At 48.6% G+C, this 18877-nt stretch overlaps 1 protein-coding gene across 6 annotated transcripts in view; it reads right to left on the bottom strand.

Annotated features, from left to right (window-relative positions):
• Nucleotides 1-18877, bottom strand: part of KDM5B (lysine demethylase 5B) — an 897967-nt gene that overhangs the window by 497263 nt on the left and 381827 nt on the right. For all 6 annotated transcript variants that reach the window (XM_085600396.1, XM_085600377.1, XM_085600387.1 and 3 more), the window contains one exon: nt 14054-14235. In XM_085600396.1, coding sequence (XP_085456522.1) covers nt 14054-14235 — 182 coding nt within the window. The remainder of the gene's footprint in view (nt 1-14053; nt 14236-18877) is intronic.

The following is an 18877-nucleotide window of genomic DNA, read 5'->3' as shown; positions in this document are numbered from 1 at the left end:
GGACTGGGAAAAGTTTTGGGTCCCACCCCCCTGTGCAGATTTCTGGGGCCCTTTTGAAGACTCAACATTTTTATCTGGGGGATTCTCACCACCTTTCACCAGGGGAGGTTTTCTAACCCCTTTCTTTTGGTCACCCCCTGTGGCTGTTTTTGTCACCCTTGTCTTGACCCAGTGGTCTGCCTTCATTCCCAATACTTGGGGAGAAATTAGACCTAGGTCTACCAAATGCTGATGTAACTTTTCATTAATGCAATTAGCTAAAATATGTTCTTTCATAAACAAATTGTAAAGTCCATTGACTTATGCACATTATTTCCATTTAACCAACCATCTAGTGTCTTAACTGAGTAGTCAATGAAGTCAATCCAGGATTAGTTTTGGGTTTTGTGAGCCCCCCCTGAAACTAAATCTGTATTCCTCAGTTGTGAATCAAAAGCCCTCAATCAGAGTTCTCTTCATGAGGTCATAAGACCCAGCATCTGCCCCCTGTAAGGGTCAGGAGTCTGTCCCTGCAGTTACCAGAGAACAGTTCCCAAAGGAGTGCCCCTCAATGTGACTTCTTCACTTTTCTCATATCATAGGCCCCCTCAAAGGTTATGAGCTATTTTGTGATATCATCACTCTCTTCATATTTAAGGGCAATCCCTTTGGGGATTTTAGGATCATAAGATTGCTCTTTATCCTTATTTAGTAAATTGCTGCCACCATTGATGGGAGCTAAGCCCATCTCTGCTCTCTCTTTCTCTAGAGCAAGGAGTCTGGTCTCTAGATCCAATCCTTTGGTCAACCTTGCTAAAAGGTTGTCCTCCTCATTGAGGCTGTCCTCAACAGCACCCGATCCACCTGTGTTTATTATGTTTATTTTTGGAGTCAGGGCCACTGTGGCCCTTCTCTCCCTATGAAGTAGGGAAGGTTGGTAATTATCCTTATCTCCTCCCTCATTGTTTTCCTCTGAGAGGTCTTCACCATTCTCAGAAGGTTGGTCCTTTGCATACCCTGCCAACAGCTCCTGGAGGTTTTGATTGGAGGGATGGGACCCCATGATTATATTTTCAAGTTTTCATAGAGACCTTAACTCCCTAAATTCTAAGTGGAGATAAGGGGTGAAGTCAAGCTCCTCAACCTGCTCCTCTATGCTAATGTGTTTATCTTCATTAACAGCTGGTTTCTTTTTAAGAGACATTGTTAAAAACTTTCTAACCCCTCTTATCCTAACTAAAGTCAATGTTTATTTTTCCAAAATTCTAAAGGGACTTAACCAAGGCCCTAACAAGACTTAATAATTTGGAAAAATTTGTCAATTCAGAAATCTGAATTCTAAAGACAATTTAAGAGTTCTGTCATGTGATCAGGTGGCAACCAAGTTAGTGCAACAAATGCAAAGTTGTATATCCTACCGCTGATCCACCAATGTAGGAAGCTGGCTCTGTATATACCATACCAAAATGAGGTATAGTATGCACAGAGTCCAGTGGAACCCCAAAGGTAGGCAGAGGTATCAAAGTAGATAGCACCTTACTCTCTATATATGATAGCGTGGGCGAGCAGTAAGGCTTTATCAAAAGGTAGTGTTAAGCATTTGTTGTACACACTTAATCAGCAAATGATGTCACACACTCAGACTGAACTCAGACCAATTTGCTTGTATAAAATATAATTTAGTTATATTTATTTTCTAGAACCAAGCAAGCCTGGTTCAGGCAAGTGAGGGAAAGGCTACTTACCAGTATGCATCTGTTCTTGGTATGTAGAGCTGCAGAATATCATACTTTTGCATAGATCGCCATCTGGTGTTGGGCTCGGATGATTGCAGTTTGTTGTTGTCTTGGAAGAAGTCTTTGTAGTCACAAGATAGGTGACTCCTCCCTTGGACGATAGTGCGCATGGGCATCGACTCAATCCTCAGATTGTTTTTCGCCATGATGGGAAATGATGGAGTTTGTGAGAAATAGAAAAGATGTTCATGTGAGTGTATCTAAGTAAGATAGCACTGGAACAGATAGAGGTTCCAGGGAGGTGGGTGGGCGTATTATATTCTGTTGCTCTACATGCCAAGAACAGATGCATACTGGCAAGTAGCATTTTCCGTTTGAGGCATATGAGCTGCAGAATTCATACTTTTGCATAGATTGTATAGCAGTGCTCTCCCTTAGTGGTGGTCACCTGTATCTGTTGCAGTGGTGTGAAAAAGTGTTTTAAGAACAGCCTGGCCTACTGAAGCCTGATGTTCTGCTTGCACGTCTACACAATAGTGTTTGGTGAAGGTGTGTGGCGTAGACCATGTTGCTGCCTTCCAAATGTCATCTAAGGGAATGTTCCCTAAGAATGCCATGGAAGACCCTAGTTTGCGAAGTTGAGTGCGCTCTAGGGGGAATTGGTAATGTGCGTTTTGCCTTCTGGTAGCATATTTGAATGCATTTGACTATCCACCTAGCAATTCCAGCTTTGGAGATGGGGTTTCCTTTATGAGGTGGAGAGAAAGCTACAAACAGTTGGTTTGTCTTTCTAAAACGTTTAGTTCTGTCAATGTAATAAAGTATAGCTCTTTTAACATCAAGTGCATGAAGAGCTCTCTCTGCTACGGAATCTGGGTTAGGGAAAAAAACGGGTAACTCTACAGATTGATTAAGATGAAAAGCAGAGATTACTTTGGGAAGGAATTTTGGATTTGTTCGAAGAACCACCCAGTTACGATGTATTTGTAAGAATGGTTCTTGTACGGTTAAAGCCTGGATCTCACTTATTCTCCTGAGAGAGGTGATTGCAACAAGGAAAGCTATTTTCCATGTAATAAACTGCAGTTCGCATTTGTGTAGAGGTTCAAACGGAGGACCCATGAGCCTTGTAAGGAGAATGTTAAAATTCCACACCGGAAAGGGCGGTATTGTGGGAGGAATATTCTTTTAAGGCCTTCCATCAAGGCTTTGATAGCGGGTACCCTAAACAATGACAAATGTTTGTTTTGCAGGTAGGCGGCAAGGGCAGCAAGATGTAATCGTATGAATGTGAATGCTAGATTACATCTTTGTAGATGCAGCAAATAGCAAATAATGTTCTGAATTGAAGCATTTAGCGGGTCAATTTTGTTGTTATTGCAGTAAATGACAAATCTTTTCAATTTGGCTGCATAGCAAGCTCTAGTAGTAGGGCGTCTGGCTTCTTTAATAATGTTCATACAGTCCGGTGGGAGGTTGAGGTAACCGAACTCTAGGACTTCAGGAGACAGATTGCTAGATTCAGTTGAGTTGGATCTGGATGCTGTATCTCGCAATAGTTCTGCGTAAGCAGCTTTTGGGAGAGCTGTAGTTTTTGGTGTGGAACTACTGAGAGTTCCAGGAGTGTTGTGAACCAGGGTTGCCGGCCCATGTTGGAGCAACTAGGATCATCTATCGAGAGAGACTGTTTGAGCTTGCGTACTACTAGCGGAATGAGTGGGACTGGCAGAAAAGGGTATACAAATCTGCCTGACCAGTTCATCCATATCGCATTGCCCTTGGACAACGGGTGTGGAAATCTGGCGGCGAAGGTTGGGCATTTTGCGTTTGTGTGTGTGGGGAACAGATCTTTGTCTGGGTGGCCCTGTGTGAGAAAGTGCCATCTTTCTTGAACGGTATGTACCCGCGTTTTGCTGAATTGCTGAATGTACTTTGACTGAGTGTGCCCTGGACTCCTGCCAATCAGGTGCACAGGGCCAATGTTCCTTCCCTAAAACCTACATTGGCAAACCCTGGTCACATGTAAGCCCCTGGTAAATGGTACCCTAGGTACCCAGAGCCTTGTGACCAGGGAAGGCCTCTTATTGTGCCACCCTTAGAGGCCCTGTACCCTAACACAAACACACTGCCCTTGCAGGCTGAGTGTCTGGGTACAAGACAAAACAGAGTCGACATGGCACACATCCCTGTGTGCCATGCCCACAACCTACACTGCCCTGGCATACATCAGCCACCCCTCTAGCTGGGTGCTCTATGCCATTGGTGTGGGCACAGGAGCATGAGCCCTGTGCCCCTACAGTACCCAGGTCCATTCCTGGGCACTGTAAGTGCAGTGCTGACATTTAAGAGTATATGGTACTGGGAGCTCGTCAAACACGAACTCCACAGCCCCATGATGGCAACACTGAAGACTGAGAAGTTTGGTATCAAACTTCTCAGCACATTAAACCCGCACTGATGCCAGTGTGGGATTTAATGTACAATGTACGATAGAGGGCATCTTAGAGATGCCCCCTGAACCTAACCTACAATCCACGTCTGGTCTGAGGGGCTGCCACACAGCAGACATATTGCTGGACCCCCTGGGTAGACAGCAATCCGCTCTCCTGGGCCTGCAACAATGCACATCCTGGGCGAGGTGCTAGGTCTCCTCCCCCAGGATGGGCAGGTGAAGCTTCAAAGGCATGCCGCCTTTGTGAGCTTCTCCAGGCCACTTGCTGTACTCAGCAACTGGCCCCTACCGGTTCTAACCCCGCACTCTGGCGGGAAGACTGTCCGGACACTCCAAGTAAGGACAGGGGATGTGCTAGCCCTGCCACCCCACCCCTCAGGTGGGGGAGGCGAGGTGAAACATCTCCGGGCCCTCGCCATCTTGAAGATGGGGAGCCCTACCCAATCAGGACTAGGCCACTGCCCCCCTCCCACAGGAGAGTGGCAGGATAGGGGGTGTACCCACACCAGGACAGGGACCCAGTGGTCCCTGCCCTTTACCTACCTGTAACGCCCCTAAAGTTTGTATTTAGGGGCACCCTGAACCTTTCTTCCTTAGATTCCAGATTCTAAACCATCAAAGAAGATCAAGAAGAAAGAAGACCTGCCATGCAGCTGGCAAGAAGAGGAAGACACCAACTGCTTTGGCCCCAGCCCTAACGGCCTGTCGACCCTCGAACCTGCTTCTGCTCAATCCCGGGACCTCCTGTGGCCAGCAACCTCACAAACCCCGGAGGACCTGGCTACCTTCTGACTCTGAGCACCTGGGACTCCCACGAACAGTGGCTCTGCTCAAAGCAAGTATCTAACCCCTGGCACCAGCCGGGAACCGCGAACCCTGCACACTCTGTACCCGCCAAGCTTGGCCTGTGCTGGAGTGGACAAAGACCCAGAGGACGTCCCCCCGGCGACTGTGACCCCGAATCCGGAATCCAAGGAACCACCTAGACACTCCTGACGATGCCTGCAGCCTCGGAACCAGTGACCCCCCCCCAACCGCGATCAACAGAGGGTAGGATTTCCCGACACCAAAAGGCACCCCTGCACCTGGCGCCCTGCGGCCCCTGTGCTCGACTCCTAGGTACCTACCTATCCTCCAACTACCCACCTTACCTCTCGAAGTGGTGGGCACACCTGAAGAATCTTTGTCCCCAAGCTTGCATTCTTTGTTCGTCCTTGAGTTACTCGGGTGATTTTTGGTGAATATTTTAAGTTTTAGAAACTCCACACTTAGAAGAAATTTCAGAAGAAACCAGTCAATGTTATCCTCTGGAGGAAAGGAATATGCTACTTACCAGTATGCATCTGTTCTTGGCATGTAGAGCTGCAGATCTATACACTGTGCATAGATCGCCATCTGGTGTTGGGCCCGGATGTTTGCAGTTTGTTTTTCTTCTTGGACAGTTTTTGGAAGTCACGAGTTCGGTGACTCCTCCTTCGGTCCGTACTGCGCATGGGCTTCGGCTCCATCCTCAGATTGTTTTTTCGCCAGCAGGGAAAAGATGGAGCGTAGTGATAATAATGAAGAAACCCATGTGTGTTGTATCTAAATAAGATAGCCTGGAACGGATACAGGTAGCCGGGGAGGCGGGTGGGCGTGTATAGATCTGCAGCTCTACATGCCAAGAACAGATGCATAAGTAGCATATTCCGTTCGAGGCATATGAGCTGCAGATTATACACTGTGCATAGATTATATAGCAGTACCCAACCCTAGCGGCGACCACCGGTATCCGTTGCAGTAGTTTGAAACAGTGTCTTTAGTACAGCCTGGCCCACACTAGCTTGTTGTTTGGAGTGCACATCTACACAGTAATGTTTTGTGAAGGTGTGCGGTGTTGACCATGTGGCTGCCTTGCAGATGTCATCTAAGGGTATGTTGCCTAGAAAAGCCATAGACGCCCCTATCTTTCTTGTAGAGTGGGCTTTAGGTGGAACAGATAATGTACTTTTTGCTTTGTGATAGCAAATGTGTATACACTTTACAATCCACCTAGCTATCCCTGATTTTGAAAGGTTGCGTTCTTTGTATGTAGTACAGTAAGGCCCTTTTAACATCAAGTGTATGTAGAGCCCTTTCCGCAACAGATTGAGGTTGCGAGAAAAAAAACGGTAACTCCACCGATTGATTAAGATGGAAGGGGGAAATGACCTTGGGCAGAAATTTTGGATTTGTGCGAAGTATCACCTTGCTGTGATGTACCTGTAAAAAGGGTTCTTGTATAGTGAACGCTTGTATGTCGCTAACCCTTCTAAGGGAAGTGATAGCTACGAGGAAAGCTGTTTTCCAAGTGAGGAACTGTAGCTCACATTTATGCATTGGTTCGAAAGGCGGACCCATTAGCCTTGTAAGAACTACGTTTAGATTCCATACAGGTGAGGGTGGTGCCCTGGGCGGAATTACTCTTTTAAGGCCTTCCATAAAGGCTTTAATAGCAGGCACTCTGAACAGTGATAAATGCTGTCTGTTTTGTAGGTAAGCAGCAATTGCTGCTAGGTGTTGACGGATGGAGGAGTACGCCAGGTTACACCTTTGGAGATGGAGCAGATAGCATATGATGTGCTGTATGGATACATCTAAAGGGTTGATTGTATTGTTACGGCAGTAAACAACAAATCTCTTCCACTTTGCGGCATAGCATGCTCGAGTGGTAGGGCGTCTGGCTTCCTTGATAATGTTCATGCAATCAGGGGGAAGGTTAAGGTATCCAAATTCTAAGATTTCAGGAGCCAGATCGCAAGGTTAAGCTGAGATGGGTCCGGGTGCCTGATTTCTCCATGGTTCTGGGTTAGGAGGCATGGGGACAGGTGCAGTTTTTGATGTGGTACCACCGATAGCTGTAGTAGTGTGGTGTACCACGGCTGCCTGGCCCATGTTGGGGCTACCAGAATGAGTCTGAGGGAGTGTTGTTGTAGCTTCCTTACCACTAACGGAATTAGTGGAAGAGGTGGAAAGGTGTATGCAAATCTGCCTGACCAGTTCATCCATATCGCATTGCCTTTGGACAATGGGTTTGGATATCTGGCGGCGAAGTTTGGGCATTTTTTGTTTTCGTGGGTGGCGAAGAGGTCTATCTGAGGATGCCCCCACTTGTGAAAGAATGGGTGAAGAACTTGTGGATGCAGTTCCCATTCGTGCATTTGCTGCGTTTGTCTGCTGAGCAGATCTGCCATGGTGTTTTGTATGCCTGGGACGTGTTGTGCCAGAAGAAAGATTTTTTGTGAAATTGCCCATCTCCATATGCTCTGTGCTAAGCGAGAGAGCTGGGGAGAGTGTGTCCCCCCCTGTTTTTGAATATAATACATTGCAGTCATATTGTCTGTGCGAATGAGGACTGCCTTGGCTGAAATTTGTTTCTGAAACGATTTCAGGGCTAGAAAGATCGCCAATAACTCCAGATGGTTGATGTGGAGTAACCTCTGTTGTGGCGTCCATAGACCTTGCACCGTGAGGTGTAATAGATGCGCTCCGCAGCCGGAGAGCGATGCGTCCGTTGTAAGAATCACCTGAGGAACCGGGTCCAGGAACGGTCGCCCTTACGAAAGTTTGTGGTGTTCCACCACTGCAGAGATCGATGGGTGCGGCCGTCCACCAACACCAGATCCGTCAGCTGTCCCTGGGCCTGGTTCCACTGGCGTGCTAGGCACTCTTGGAGTGGACGCATGTGAAGTCTTGCATGGGGCACTATGAAAATGTAAGACGCCATCATCCCTATTAGTTTCATGAACACTCTTGCTGGGAGAGAGTGCTGAAGAAGGAACTTTTGGCGCAGGGCTTGCATGCTTGCGATTCTGGCTGAGTTGGGATAGGCTATAGCTTTTGAGGTGTCTTCAGTGGCACCGAGGTATTGCTTTGTTTGAGACGGTATCAAGTGGGACTTTTGGTGGTTCACCGTAAAGCCTAGCTGGTGGAGTAGTTGGATGGTAGTGTTTGTATGCTGCACACACTGGTGGTAGGACGCTGCTTTTATGAGCCAGTAGTCCAGGTAGGGGAAGACGTGAATGATTTGTCTTCGGAGGTGTGCTGCCACTACTGCCAGGCATTTGGTAAACACCCGTGGTGCGGTTGTGACCCCGAAGGGGAGAACCTTGAACTGATAATGTTGGCCGTCCACCACAAAGCGGAGGTACTTTCTGTGAGCAGGGTGTATCGGAATATGAAAGTATGCGTCTTTCAGGTCCAGTGTAGTGAGAAAGTCGCCCTGACAGAGGAGTGGGAGAACTTGCTGAAGAGTTACCATATGAAAATGGTCTGAATGGATATATGCATTTAGAGGCCGGAGGTCTAGAATGGGCCGTAGGGTCTCGTCTTTCTTCGGTATGAGAAAGTACAGAGAGTAGACCCCTAAATTTTGCTGATTGACGGGTACCTGCTCTATAGCTTGTTTTTGCAGGAGGGAGAGTACCTCTTGTTTCAGAAGTGTGGTATGTTCTTGTGACATCGCACGGTGTCTGGGTGGAATATTTGGGGGGGTAGAAGTTAGTTCGAGACAGTACCCTGACCGAATAATTTGGGTCACCCATTTGTCTGACGTTATGGTCTCCCAGGTTTGAAGGAAGTCTTGTAGTTTGCCCCCGACCGAATGGAATGGTCTGGGGGGAGCGGGGGAAAGTCATTGTGTGGGCGGTGTGGCAGTACGGACGGTGTTGGTTTTGCCCATGCCTTTATTATTGTTTCCTCGATATCCACCTCTTTGGTAGCCCTTTGTGAAGGTATTTTGAGGAGGGGACTTATAGGACGTGGAGGCGTTATCGGAAGAGTAACCTCTGCCAGAGCCTCGTAAGGAGGAACGGCGAAAAGAGCGTCTAGGGGTGTGTAATTGTAGGGCTCCCATAGACTTCGCCGTATCTGTATCCTTCTTCATTTTTTCCAGGGCTTCGTCTACCTTTGGGCCAAATAAGTGTTGTTGGTCAAAAGGGTGGTTTAATATAGATGCTTGGACCTCTGGTTTAAAGCCTGAGATCCTGAGCCAGGCATGGCGGCGAAGCAGAACACTGGTGTTTATAGCCCTAGACGCCGTGTCTGCTGCGTCAAGTGCACATTTAATAGAGGTGTTGGTAATAATCTTTCCCTCTTGTATCAGTTCATGAGCCTTATTCTTATATTTCTCTGGGAGATGTTGCATGAGAGCCTCCAGCTCATCATAGTGTGCTCTATCGTACCTCGCCAGCAGCGCCTGGTGTTGGAGATGCGCCACATATTGGCAGCTTGCGAGGCAGTGCGTTTGCCTGACGCATCTAAGAGCTTGGACTCCTTATCAGGTGGTGGAGCCTCACCAGAGGACAGAGTTGGAGCGCTTCCTAGCTGTGGAAACCACTAATGAGTCTAAGGGCGCAGGTCCTTTAATATAGACCGGATCCGTGGGGGCTGCCTTGTACTTCTTTTCTATTCTGGGGTTTAAGACCCTAGCTCTGACGGGGTCTTTGAAAACCTCTGTGGCATGCTTGGTCACCCCTTTAAGCATGGGTAATATAGCGGTGGATTTATCTGCTATGTCAAGTAGGAAGTCTTCCTCAACTGGACCACTGTGTAACTCCACCCCATGATAATGTGCCGCCCGTTGTAAGAGATGGTGGAACCCCAGGGAGTCCTCTGGTGGAGATGGCCTGGATGGATAGAGATCATCCTGAGGCACATCTGGGACATCTGGATTGTGATAATCCTCCCATGGGTCAGGTGTTCCCGTAGGAGTGGGGTCCTGCGGGGCATCTGTGGGATCATAGAATGGATCTCCGTGGTCATCAGGGTCTGGAGACGGGGTTGGAGAGCGATGAGGCAAGGGTGGAGAAGGTGGGGGGCGGAGATGGAGGGAGTGGTGGAGGAGGAGGTGGAGGTGGTGGGGAGGGTACTCTGAACAGGGATGTGGCAGAGTCCTTCCGTTTTGGTGGTGGAGGAGAAGTTGGTTTGTCCAAAAGTCTTTTCTTGGAAGACAAAATTAAATGTCCAGTCCTTGGATCCTTTGTTAAAGTCTTTTGAAGAGGATCCGGTGTGAAAAGCTCCTCCGGCACCGATTCCTCCATCGGTGCCGATGTTTTCGGAACCGAAGGCTTCGTTGGTTTATCCGTGCCATGCTTTCTTGGGGTGTCCGATTTTTTGGTCGGCGCCGAGGCAGGCTTCGACACGGAAGCGTCGGTGCCGAGGGATTTGTGTTTGGTCGGCACCGAGAGGCCAGGTTTCGACACCGATGGCGTCGGAACGGAGCTAGTTTTCTTCGGTGCCGAAGAATGTTTTTCGGCGCCGCTAGGAGGCTGGCTCGAGCCCGAGCCGCCAGGAGACTTGTGATGCTTTTTCACCAGGCCCGAAGGTGGGGTGATGGAAGCAGTATGCTTGGCTTTCCCTAGGCCCGGAGGCGAAGGGATAACCGGAGTCTCTTTCGGTATGGGCGCGGGAGGGGGAGGGGGTAGAGTACTCACGACCCTCTGCGCCGGTGTGATCTCCACGTCGGAGTCGTCGGCCTCGGAAGCGCTGACTACATCGTCCTCCTGATCGGTGTGCTGCTGTCCCGAAGCTCCGGTGTCTTCTCCGAAGATGTCAGGTGGAGCCGAGGTCGACGAGTGCGCCATGGTGCGTCGAGCTCGTCGATCCCGAATAGTCTTTTTCGATCGAAAAGACTTGCAGGCGGGGCAGTCTCGGGCCTCGTGTTCGGGAGAGAGGCAGAGGTTACACACCTGATGGAGGTCGGTGTGGGGAAATTTAGACCCACATTTTGGGCACTTTTTGAAGGGAGTCCTTTCCATCGGCTGAGACCGGAGTCGAGATAGGCCCGAAGGCCGCTGCCTGGAATCGAAGAAGTGCCGAAGAGAGAGATGAAGAAGTCGATTTCGTCTAAAGAATCTCGATGGACGAGGATTTTTCATCGAAGGTCGAACTGGAAAGGTTTGAAGCCGGAGCACGAAGTATTACATCCGAGCCCGGTGGCGAAAAAAAACAATCTGAGGATGGAGCCGAAGCCCATGCGCAGTACGGACCGAAGGAGGAGTCACCGAACTCGTTACTTCCAAAGACTGTCCAAGAAGAAAAACAAACTGCAAACATCCGGGCCCAACACCAGATGGCGATCTATGCACAGTGTATAATCTGCAGCTCATATGCCTCGAACATTGGGTTATCGGCTTTTGGGTAAGTACTCGACTAGCAGAGTTGAGGTTCTGGGCACAGACTCAGGGGTCTCCCAGGGTCAGGTAGGTACAGTTGCTACACCCTCAGCGGCACAGGGGCAGCCGGGTGCAGAGTGAGTTAGGCCCAATGTTATCCTATGGGAGGCAGGGGGGCCTTGGTTGGTGGCTGCTGACTAGCAGGCCACGCGGCTGTGGGAGCTGGGCTCCTGGTCACTTGCTCAGGGCAAATGGGGAAGTAGATAGGTGTAGAGGATACACTGCCAGGGCGACTCGGGCGGCTGGGTCGGGGGTGTTTTTGAGCCTTCGGGCGCTCAATGGATTTCAATGGGAATGCTCCTGGTTGAACAAAGGCTGCAAGCTCGGGGACGAAGATTCTTCATGTGCCACCACCACTTTGAGAGGTAAGTTGGGTAGTTGGAGGATAGGTAGGTACCCAGGAATTGGGCACAGGGGGCCGCAGGGCGGCCTTTTGGTGTCGGGAAATCTTACCCTCTGTTGATCGTGGGAGGGGGGGGTACCTGGTTCTGAGGCCGCAGGCGTCGTCAGGAGTGTCGAGGTGCGTCCTTGGTTGCCGGACTCGGGGTCACAGTCGCCAGGGGGACGTCCTCGGGGTCTTTGTTCACTCTGGCACAGGCCAGGCATGGCGGGTGCAGAGAGTGCAGGGTTCGCGGTTCCGGGCTGATGCCAGAGGTTGGAAGCTGGTTTTGAGGAGAGTCTTTGCTCATGGGCGGCCCAGGTGCTTAGAGCCAAAAGGTAGCCAGGTCCTTCGAGGTTTGTGAGGTTGCTGGCCACAAGAGGTGCCGGGTTGTAGCAGGTTCGAGGGTCGACAGGCCGGTAGGGCTGGGGCCAACGCAGTTGGTCTTCCTCTTCTTAGCAGCTGCACGGTAGGTGTTCTTTCTTCTTGCTCTTTTTTGTATTTTGGAATCTGGAATCTGTGGAAGGAAGGTTCGGGGTGCCCCTAAAAACTAGATTTAGGGGCGTTACAGGTAGGTAAAGGGCAGGGACCAATGGGTCCCTGCCCTGGGGAGGGTAAACCCCCTATCCTGCCACTCTCCTGTGGGAGGGGGGCAGTAACATAGTCCTGATTGGGCAGCGCCTCCCATCTTCAAGATAGCGAGCGCCCGGAGATGTGCTTCACCTCACCTCCCCCACCTGAGGGATGGGGTTGGCAGGCTGGCACATCCCCTGTCCTTATTTGGGGTTTACGGCCAGGCTTCCCGCCAGAGTGGGGGTAGCAAGTGGCCAGGGGAAGCTCACAGAGGCGGCATGCCTTTGAAGCTTCCCCCTGTCCATCATGGGGGAGGAGACCTAGCACCTCGCCCAGGATGTGCATTGTTGCAGGCCCAGGAGAGCAGGGGCTCTCCTACCCAGGGGTCCAGCAACATGTTTGCTGTGTGGCAGCCTAGGCAGCCTCCCAGACCAGAAGTGGATTGTAGGTTAGGTTTCAGGGGGCATCTTTAAGATGCCCTCTGGGGTGCTTGGTACATTAAATCCCACACTGGCATCAGTGCGGGTTTAATGTGCTGAGAAGTTTGATACCAAACTTCTCAGTCTTCAGTGTTGCCATTATGGTGCTGTGGAGTTCGTGTTTGACGAGCTCTCAGCACCATGTACTCTTAAATGGCAGCACTGCACTTACAGTGCCCAGGAATGAACCTGGGTACTGTAGGGGCACAGGGCTCATGCTACTGTACCCACACCACTGGCATAGGGCACCCAGCTAGATGGGTGACTGATGTATGCCAGGGCAGTGTAGGTGGTGGGCATGGCACACAGAGATGTGTGCCATGTCGACTCTTTGTTTTGTCTTGCACCCAGACACTCAGCCGGCAAGGGCAGTGTGTGTGTGTTAGAGTACAGGGCCTCTAAGGGTGGCACAATGAGTGCTGCAGCCCTTAGAGGCCTTCCCTGGTCACAAGGCCCTGGGTACCTAGGGTACCATTTACCAGGGGCTGACATGTGGCCAGGGTTTGCCAATTTGGGTTTGAGGTTTGTTTAGGGAAGGAACATAGGCCCTGGGCACCTGATTGGCAGGAGTCCAGGGCACACTCAGTCAAAGTACATTCAGCAAAAAGTGGGGGCATACCATGCAAGAAAGATGGCACTTTCTCACACCAACACTCCCCTTTGATAAGCCTAACGCTGCTTGACCACACAATCACAAACGATCACCCTGGAATTGTTAAAGCAAGACCCTGTACACTAATACGGGATACCTGGGCGCTCTGCACAATGCACCTTATTTTGGTAAATTATATACGGAGCCAGCTTCCTACAATACAAATGGGTGACAATGCATCAGGTAATTTTCTTTCCTATGAAAGTGATAAATAACAATGCACACAAAAATGAAATGAGACCGTTGGGTTAAGATATATGGTCTCGTCCAACCTCCCGCCTCTCCTTCCTCTCCCAACCTCCTCACACTATTGTTGTACCATGCAGGAAGAACAGAAAATGTGTTGGGCCACAGATCCCACCTGGTAGTTGGTGTAAAGATGTAGAGTGTATAAATCTAGAACATGTAAATACTGCGAAAGTACTTTGTAACGGAATACGAGAGAACATAATAGCAGCTGAATTATTTTAGCAAAAGTGGGAAACTGGTAAGTTTATACAGATCTAATGCTTCATCACTTTAGTACATGCTGTGATCTCAGACTAATTCAATGGCTAACTAATAAAAAACTTAAAACCGAGATGATCTGGGAGGACGACCGTGCACTTACCGCAGTTTGTATTTGTAAATTGGACACTCACATAGCTCCTTCACGTGATACAGGCATACCAGTTCTCCAGGCGAACATGGGCATGAAACACCAGAGATGAAACAAGTGGTCTTACATTTTACACACTGACGCTCATCATCTGCTAACTCTTCAAAGTCCATCCTCTCAGATTCAATTACCCCCTACAATAAAGAAAAATTTAGGGCACCAAAGTGGAGGGCAAACGCAAGTAAAAAAAGCTTGCCCTAATTGGCAGATTACAAACACAATTATTCTCCAAGAGAGACCATCATTTGCAGAACTTTGTACTTTTGCAAACAGGAAGATGTATTTTTATTTTTTTTAATAAAGTAAGTTTATGGACTAGAAAAGGTAAACATTACTTGCCTGTAACAATCGGTTTACTGCAGGTTATGTTGTAGGTGAAATTATGTGCACTATAACTAGTTGGAATATTACAACTTGAATTTCTTCAAAGTCTTTTATCTACTTAGGGTTTTCTACCTGGTGTTGATGTAAAGACACCAGTGATTAGTTAAAGTGTGTACAGATGACTAAGCAGCTGCCTTTAGAATAACCGTTATGCAATATTACGAAGGAAGACCACAGTTGCTTATTTCTTTCGAGTGGAATGAGCCTGAGGCATGTCAATGAGCACCCAATTTGCATGTGCATAACCAACCAGGATGATCTACAAAATCCAGCTGTCGGTGTCCCCATTAAATATAGGAAGTCCTAAGTGCATGGCTACAAATGAAACATTACTTTACATCTGTATACTATTCAATGAGTGCACGTTTAACAAAGAATGAAACCGTGTAGGAAGCTTGGTTTCTGTTGCAGTAACCCCCCCCCCCCCCCAACCCCTCCCCATTTCTTGCCAGACTACTGATGCACTTTGACTTGATGTGCTCTGGGTCCCTGAAAATCAGGTTCCCAGAGCATGTCTTCTTTCACAAAACTGTGCCTTGTACCCCCAATTGGAACCTCTGTGGCCACATGTCAGTCCCTTGTAAAAGGTAACATGGGGACCAAAGGCACTGGGGCCAGGGTAGACCTCTAAGGGCTGCCGCACTTATTGTGCCACCGTTCGAGGCCCTGTACCTTTACACACCCACTGCCATTGCAGGCTGCGTGTTTTGGGGCAGAACAAAGTGAAGAGTCGACATGGTACACATCCCTGTATGCCATGCCTACAACCCACTGCCCTGGCATAGGTCAGCCACCCCTCTAGCTGTCTGCACTGTACCAGTGGTGAGGGTACAGGTGCATGAGCCGTGTACCCCTACAGTGTCTAGACCAATTCTTAGACATTGTAAGTGCAGTGCTGCCATTAGGAGTATATGGTGCTGGGAGTCTGTCATTACAAACTCCACAGCACCATAATGGCTCCACTCAAAACTGAGAAGTTTGGTATCAAACTTCGCAGAACATTAAACCCACACTGATGCCAGTGTGGGATTTAATGAAAAATGCACACAGAGGGCATCTTAGAGATGCCTCCTGAAAAACGATCTACCACTAGTGTCCAGTCTGAGTGGCTGTTTTCAGCTGCCACCACCAGACGTGTTTCTGGACTCATGGGTCAAGAGCCTGCTGCTCTCGGGGGCCTGAAACAATGCACATCCTGGGACGAGGTGCCAAGCCTGCTCCCCCAGGATGGGCAGGGTCCATGAAGGGGAAGCTTCAAAGCCTTGCTGCCTTTGTGAGCTTCCCCAGGCCACTTGCTGCTTTCAGCAATTGGTGCCCACTGGTTCTGACCCCCACTTTGGGCGGGACAACCGGCAGGAAAAACAAGTAAGGAATAGGCGATTGATATGGAGACTCCCGCCTCCGCTTAGCCTCAGGTGATCTTTGCTCCTCCCCCCCGGCAATGGAGACCGCTGAAACACCGAATGCTGATCGCGGAATGCTGAACGCGTAGCAGATGAAAACTAACAAGCTGCATCGGGCCCTGAATGCAGCTGTAGCTACAATACCGGTAGAGCTCCCGCTGGCGCTTTGAAGTCTGGGTGGTAAGAGCTCGTGAATGTTAAACAACTTTCAATTACTCCAGGGCACGGCAGGACAGCAAGGCTGTGCTAATGGCGTGTGGAATCAGCGAAGGGAGTCTCTGATGTTGCCCATGGAAGTCGGTAAGAGCTTAATTGGAGCAGGGAGGCGAGGCAGCAATGTGGTGCTTGATGTTGTGAGATTAAGTGTTGGGCTAAATAATGGAACTGGCAAGTAATTGTGGCGGTTGGCAGCGGGATTGGCTGAAAACTGGGACTTCGAAATGTAATGCTTGTGGCTGTACAAGTACGCTATAATTAACTCTAAAGCTGTTAGTAGTGAAAGATTGGGGCTAGCCTGTTTAAATTTCATATCTTGTCTATTGTGGGGAGCTAAGACTTTGGATACCTGATACACAGTCCCAGGACTTAAAGAACCTAAAGAAAGATGGGGAGGCATTCTAAACAAGTGAACGCAATAGCCAAAGTTGATGCTGCAGCTGGGCTGAAAGCAAACAAAACGTTTGATGTAAGCAAAAGGGGCATTATCATTAGCTAAAGTGGTGAGCACATTAAGCCAGTCAGGCCTGAACTCAAGTTACGAGAGCTCCGCGGAAGATCTGGCTGAGCCACATCGTGAGCTACAGCAAGGGGGAGAGGACCTACAACCTCGTGAGCAGCCACCAACCGGAGGCCCCCTATCCCCCTTTGGATAATACTGGGCCTCGGCACTCAGTAACCCGGCAGCCCTAGTGCCGCTGAGGATGTGATTCAAGAGTGCATCCTTGACCCTGGGGGAATCCTGGTTCTAACCCCAGAATACCAACTCCCACAAACAAGTACTTACCTGTAAACCGATAACATCGTTTCCTCCCATAGGATTGCACTGACTGCTTTTCTTTGAAAATTCTTGTAAGTGTGGAGTTGGTTTGTATAAAGACTTCAAAAACTGCAAATGTACCAAAAGTGAATTACTTACCTTATGGCTAGGAAATGTCTCAGTGTGATATTTTGACACATCACACTGATTAGCACAAGTGACTTAATAAGTAAGCCAAGAAGTAACGAGAATTGTAATCTACAAAGTAACTGAAAAGTAATTCTAATTGACTTACCTGTAAATCAACCAACTGTATTTGAACCTGCATTTAACGGTCATTAATTGCATAAGCATTGCAGAGTATTATTTCACATACCTGCACCAGGCCTGGCTTGGTTTCAGAAATCAAATAGCTAAAAAATATTTTGGATACAAACAAATTGGTCTGAGTTCAGTCTTTGAGTGTGTGACATCATTTCTTGCATGAGTGTGTACAACAGATACTAAACAAGACCCTCAGATAAAGCCTTACTGCTCGCCCACACTACCACAAATAGAGTAAGGTGCTATCTACTTTTACCTCTGTCTACCTTTGGGGTTCCACTGGACTCTGGGCACAGTATACCTAATTTTTGGTATAGTATATACAGAGCCAGCTTCCTACAAACACTTTGCTGTACTTGAGAGGTTAGGGAAGAAAGCAGGAAGCTCAACTCACCGGCAGATAAAAAGGCAACAGTAATTAAGGAACTAAATATGGACGAGCATGCAAAACCACCCTTTATTTGTTAAGAATGAATGGTTCTTCAACCCACAGAGCCTGAGGTTCACTTACTTTGAGCAAGGATGTAATGGCAGCCAGGATTAATATTTAAGCAAGCATGCAGTGGTTCAAAAGGTAGGCCCGTAAGCAGAAAAATGATTAGATCTCAATTGGAAACAGCAAATACTCTAAACAGAATTACCAATTTAAGATCATCCATCAAAGCTTTAAAGACATAACTTTTCTAAATAGAGAACCTTTGTGTGTTTTGCAAAGCTTTGGGGGTGTGGACATGGCAGCAATAAAGTTAACTGAAATTTAGATTTCAGCATCCGTCTTTCCGATCCTAAGACAGGAAACAGCGCCTGGGCACTCCCAATAGAAGAAATGCTTCGGTAAAGGGGCACGGATCACTTCAGCCCCGGGGGACTGCCACAACAGCAGCAATGGAGGCCAGCGGCGACAGGGTCTACTGGTTAGCCTGAGGCTGGAGCAAGCAGTTTTCTCATTCCGCTGCCGAATCTGTAGGATGAATCTTACCCCCAAGGCCTCTCTTTTCACCATCTTTGCCTGCTGCACGATATAGTGAGCTATTCTACAGAGACAACTGCAGAGGCACTGCTCCGGAACAGGATGTGAGCCCCATTTAGGGTCCGCAGGCCCTATTTAGATACGATCTTGGGGTGTGTCACTATCCTCATAGTTCTGGCTTAAACTTTAAGGAGCTGTATGACTAGGGGGTGAAGTGGCGGCCCACTACCACCCAGACCACTGCTAATGACGTGAGGCTGAGAACACAGTGGATCTAGGTGAGGACAGAGACCCTTTTGAAAGCCCGGGGGCTAATAATTGCTGACCCTTTACGTGCATCGTTCTTAACCTAAGGTGGTGAACGGACTTGGTCTACATACACAAGTCAGTCGTTTAAAAAGGCACATAATTCTACATATAAATGGCACTACGCCTTTTGTCGTGGACTGGTGAGGGATCATTCGACCTTGCTGAGAGTCAGGCACTATGTGGCAGGAGAAGGCTCATTGGAAAATGTAAGGAAACTGGCTTTTTGCAGGTTCCCCATGATTTTTTGCCCCATTTGGACCCCAATGCTGATATTTTACACTGAAAGTGCTCTGGAGCCTGCTAACCAGGCCACAAGCCAGTGCTCTCTCCCTAAAAATGTATGTGAACTGGTAACCCCAATTGGCAAGGACTTTAAGCTCATTACAAGTCCCTGGTAAGTGGTACCAATG

The sequence above is a fragment of the Triturus cristatus genome, chromosome 1_2, assembly GCF_964204655.1.
Source record: "Triturus cristatus chromosome 1_2, aTriCri1.1, whole genome shotgun sequence".
Lineage (NCBI taxonomy): Eukaryota > Metazoa > Chordata > Amphibia > Caudata > Salamandridae > Triturus > Triturus cristatus.
Note: the sequence above shows the minus strand (reverse complement) of the source record. Positions and strands in the feature narration are given on the sequence as shown.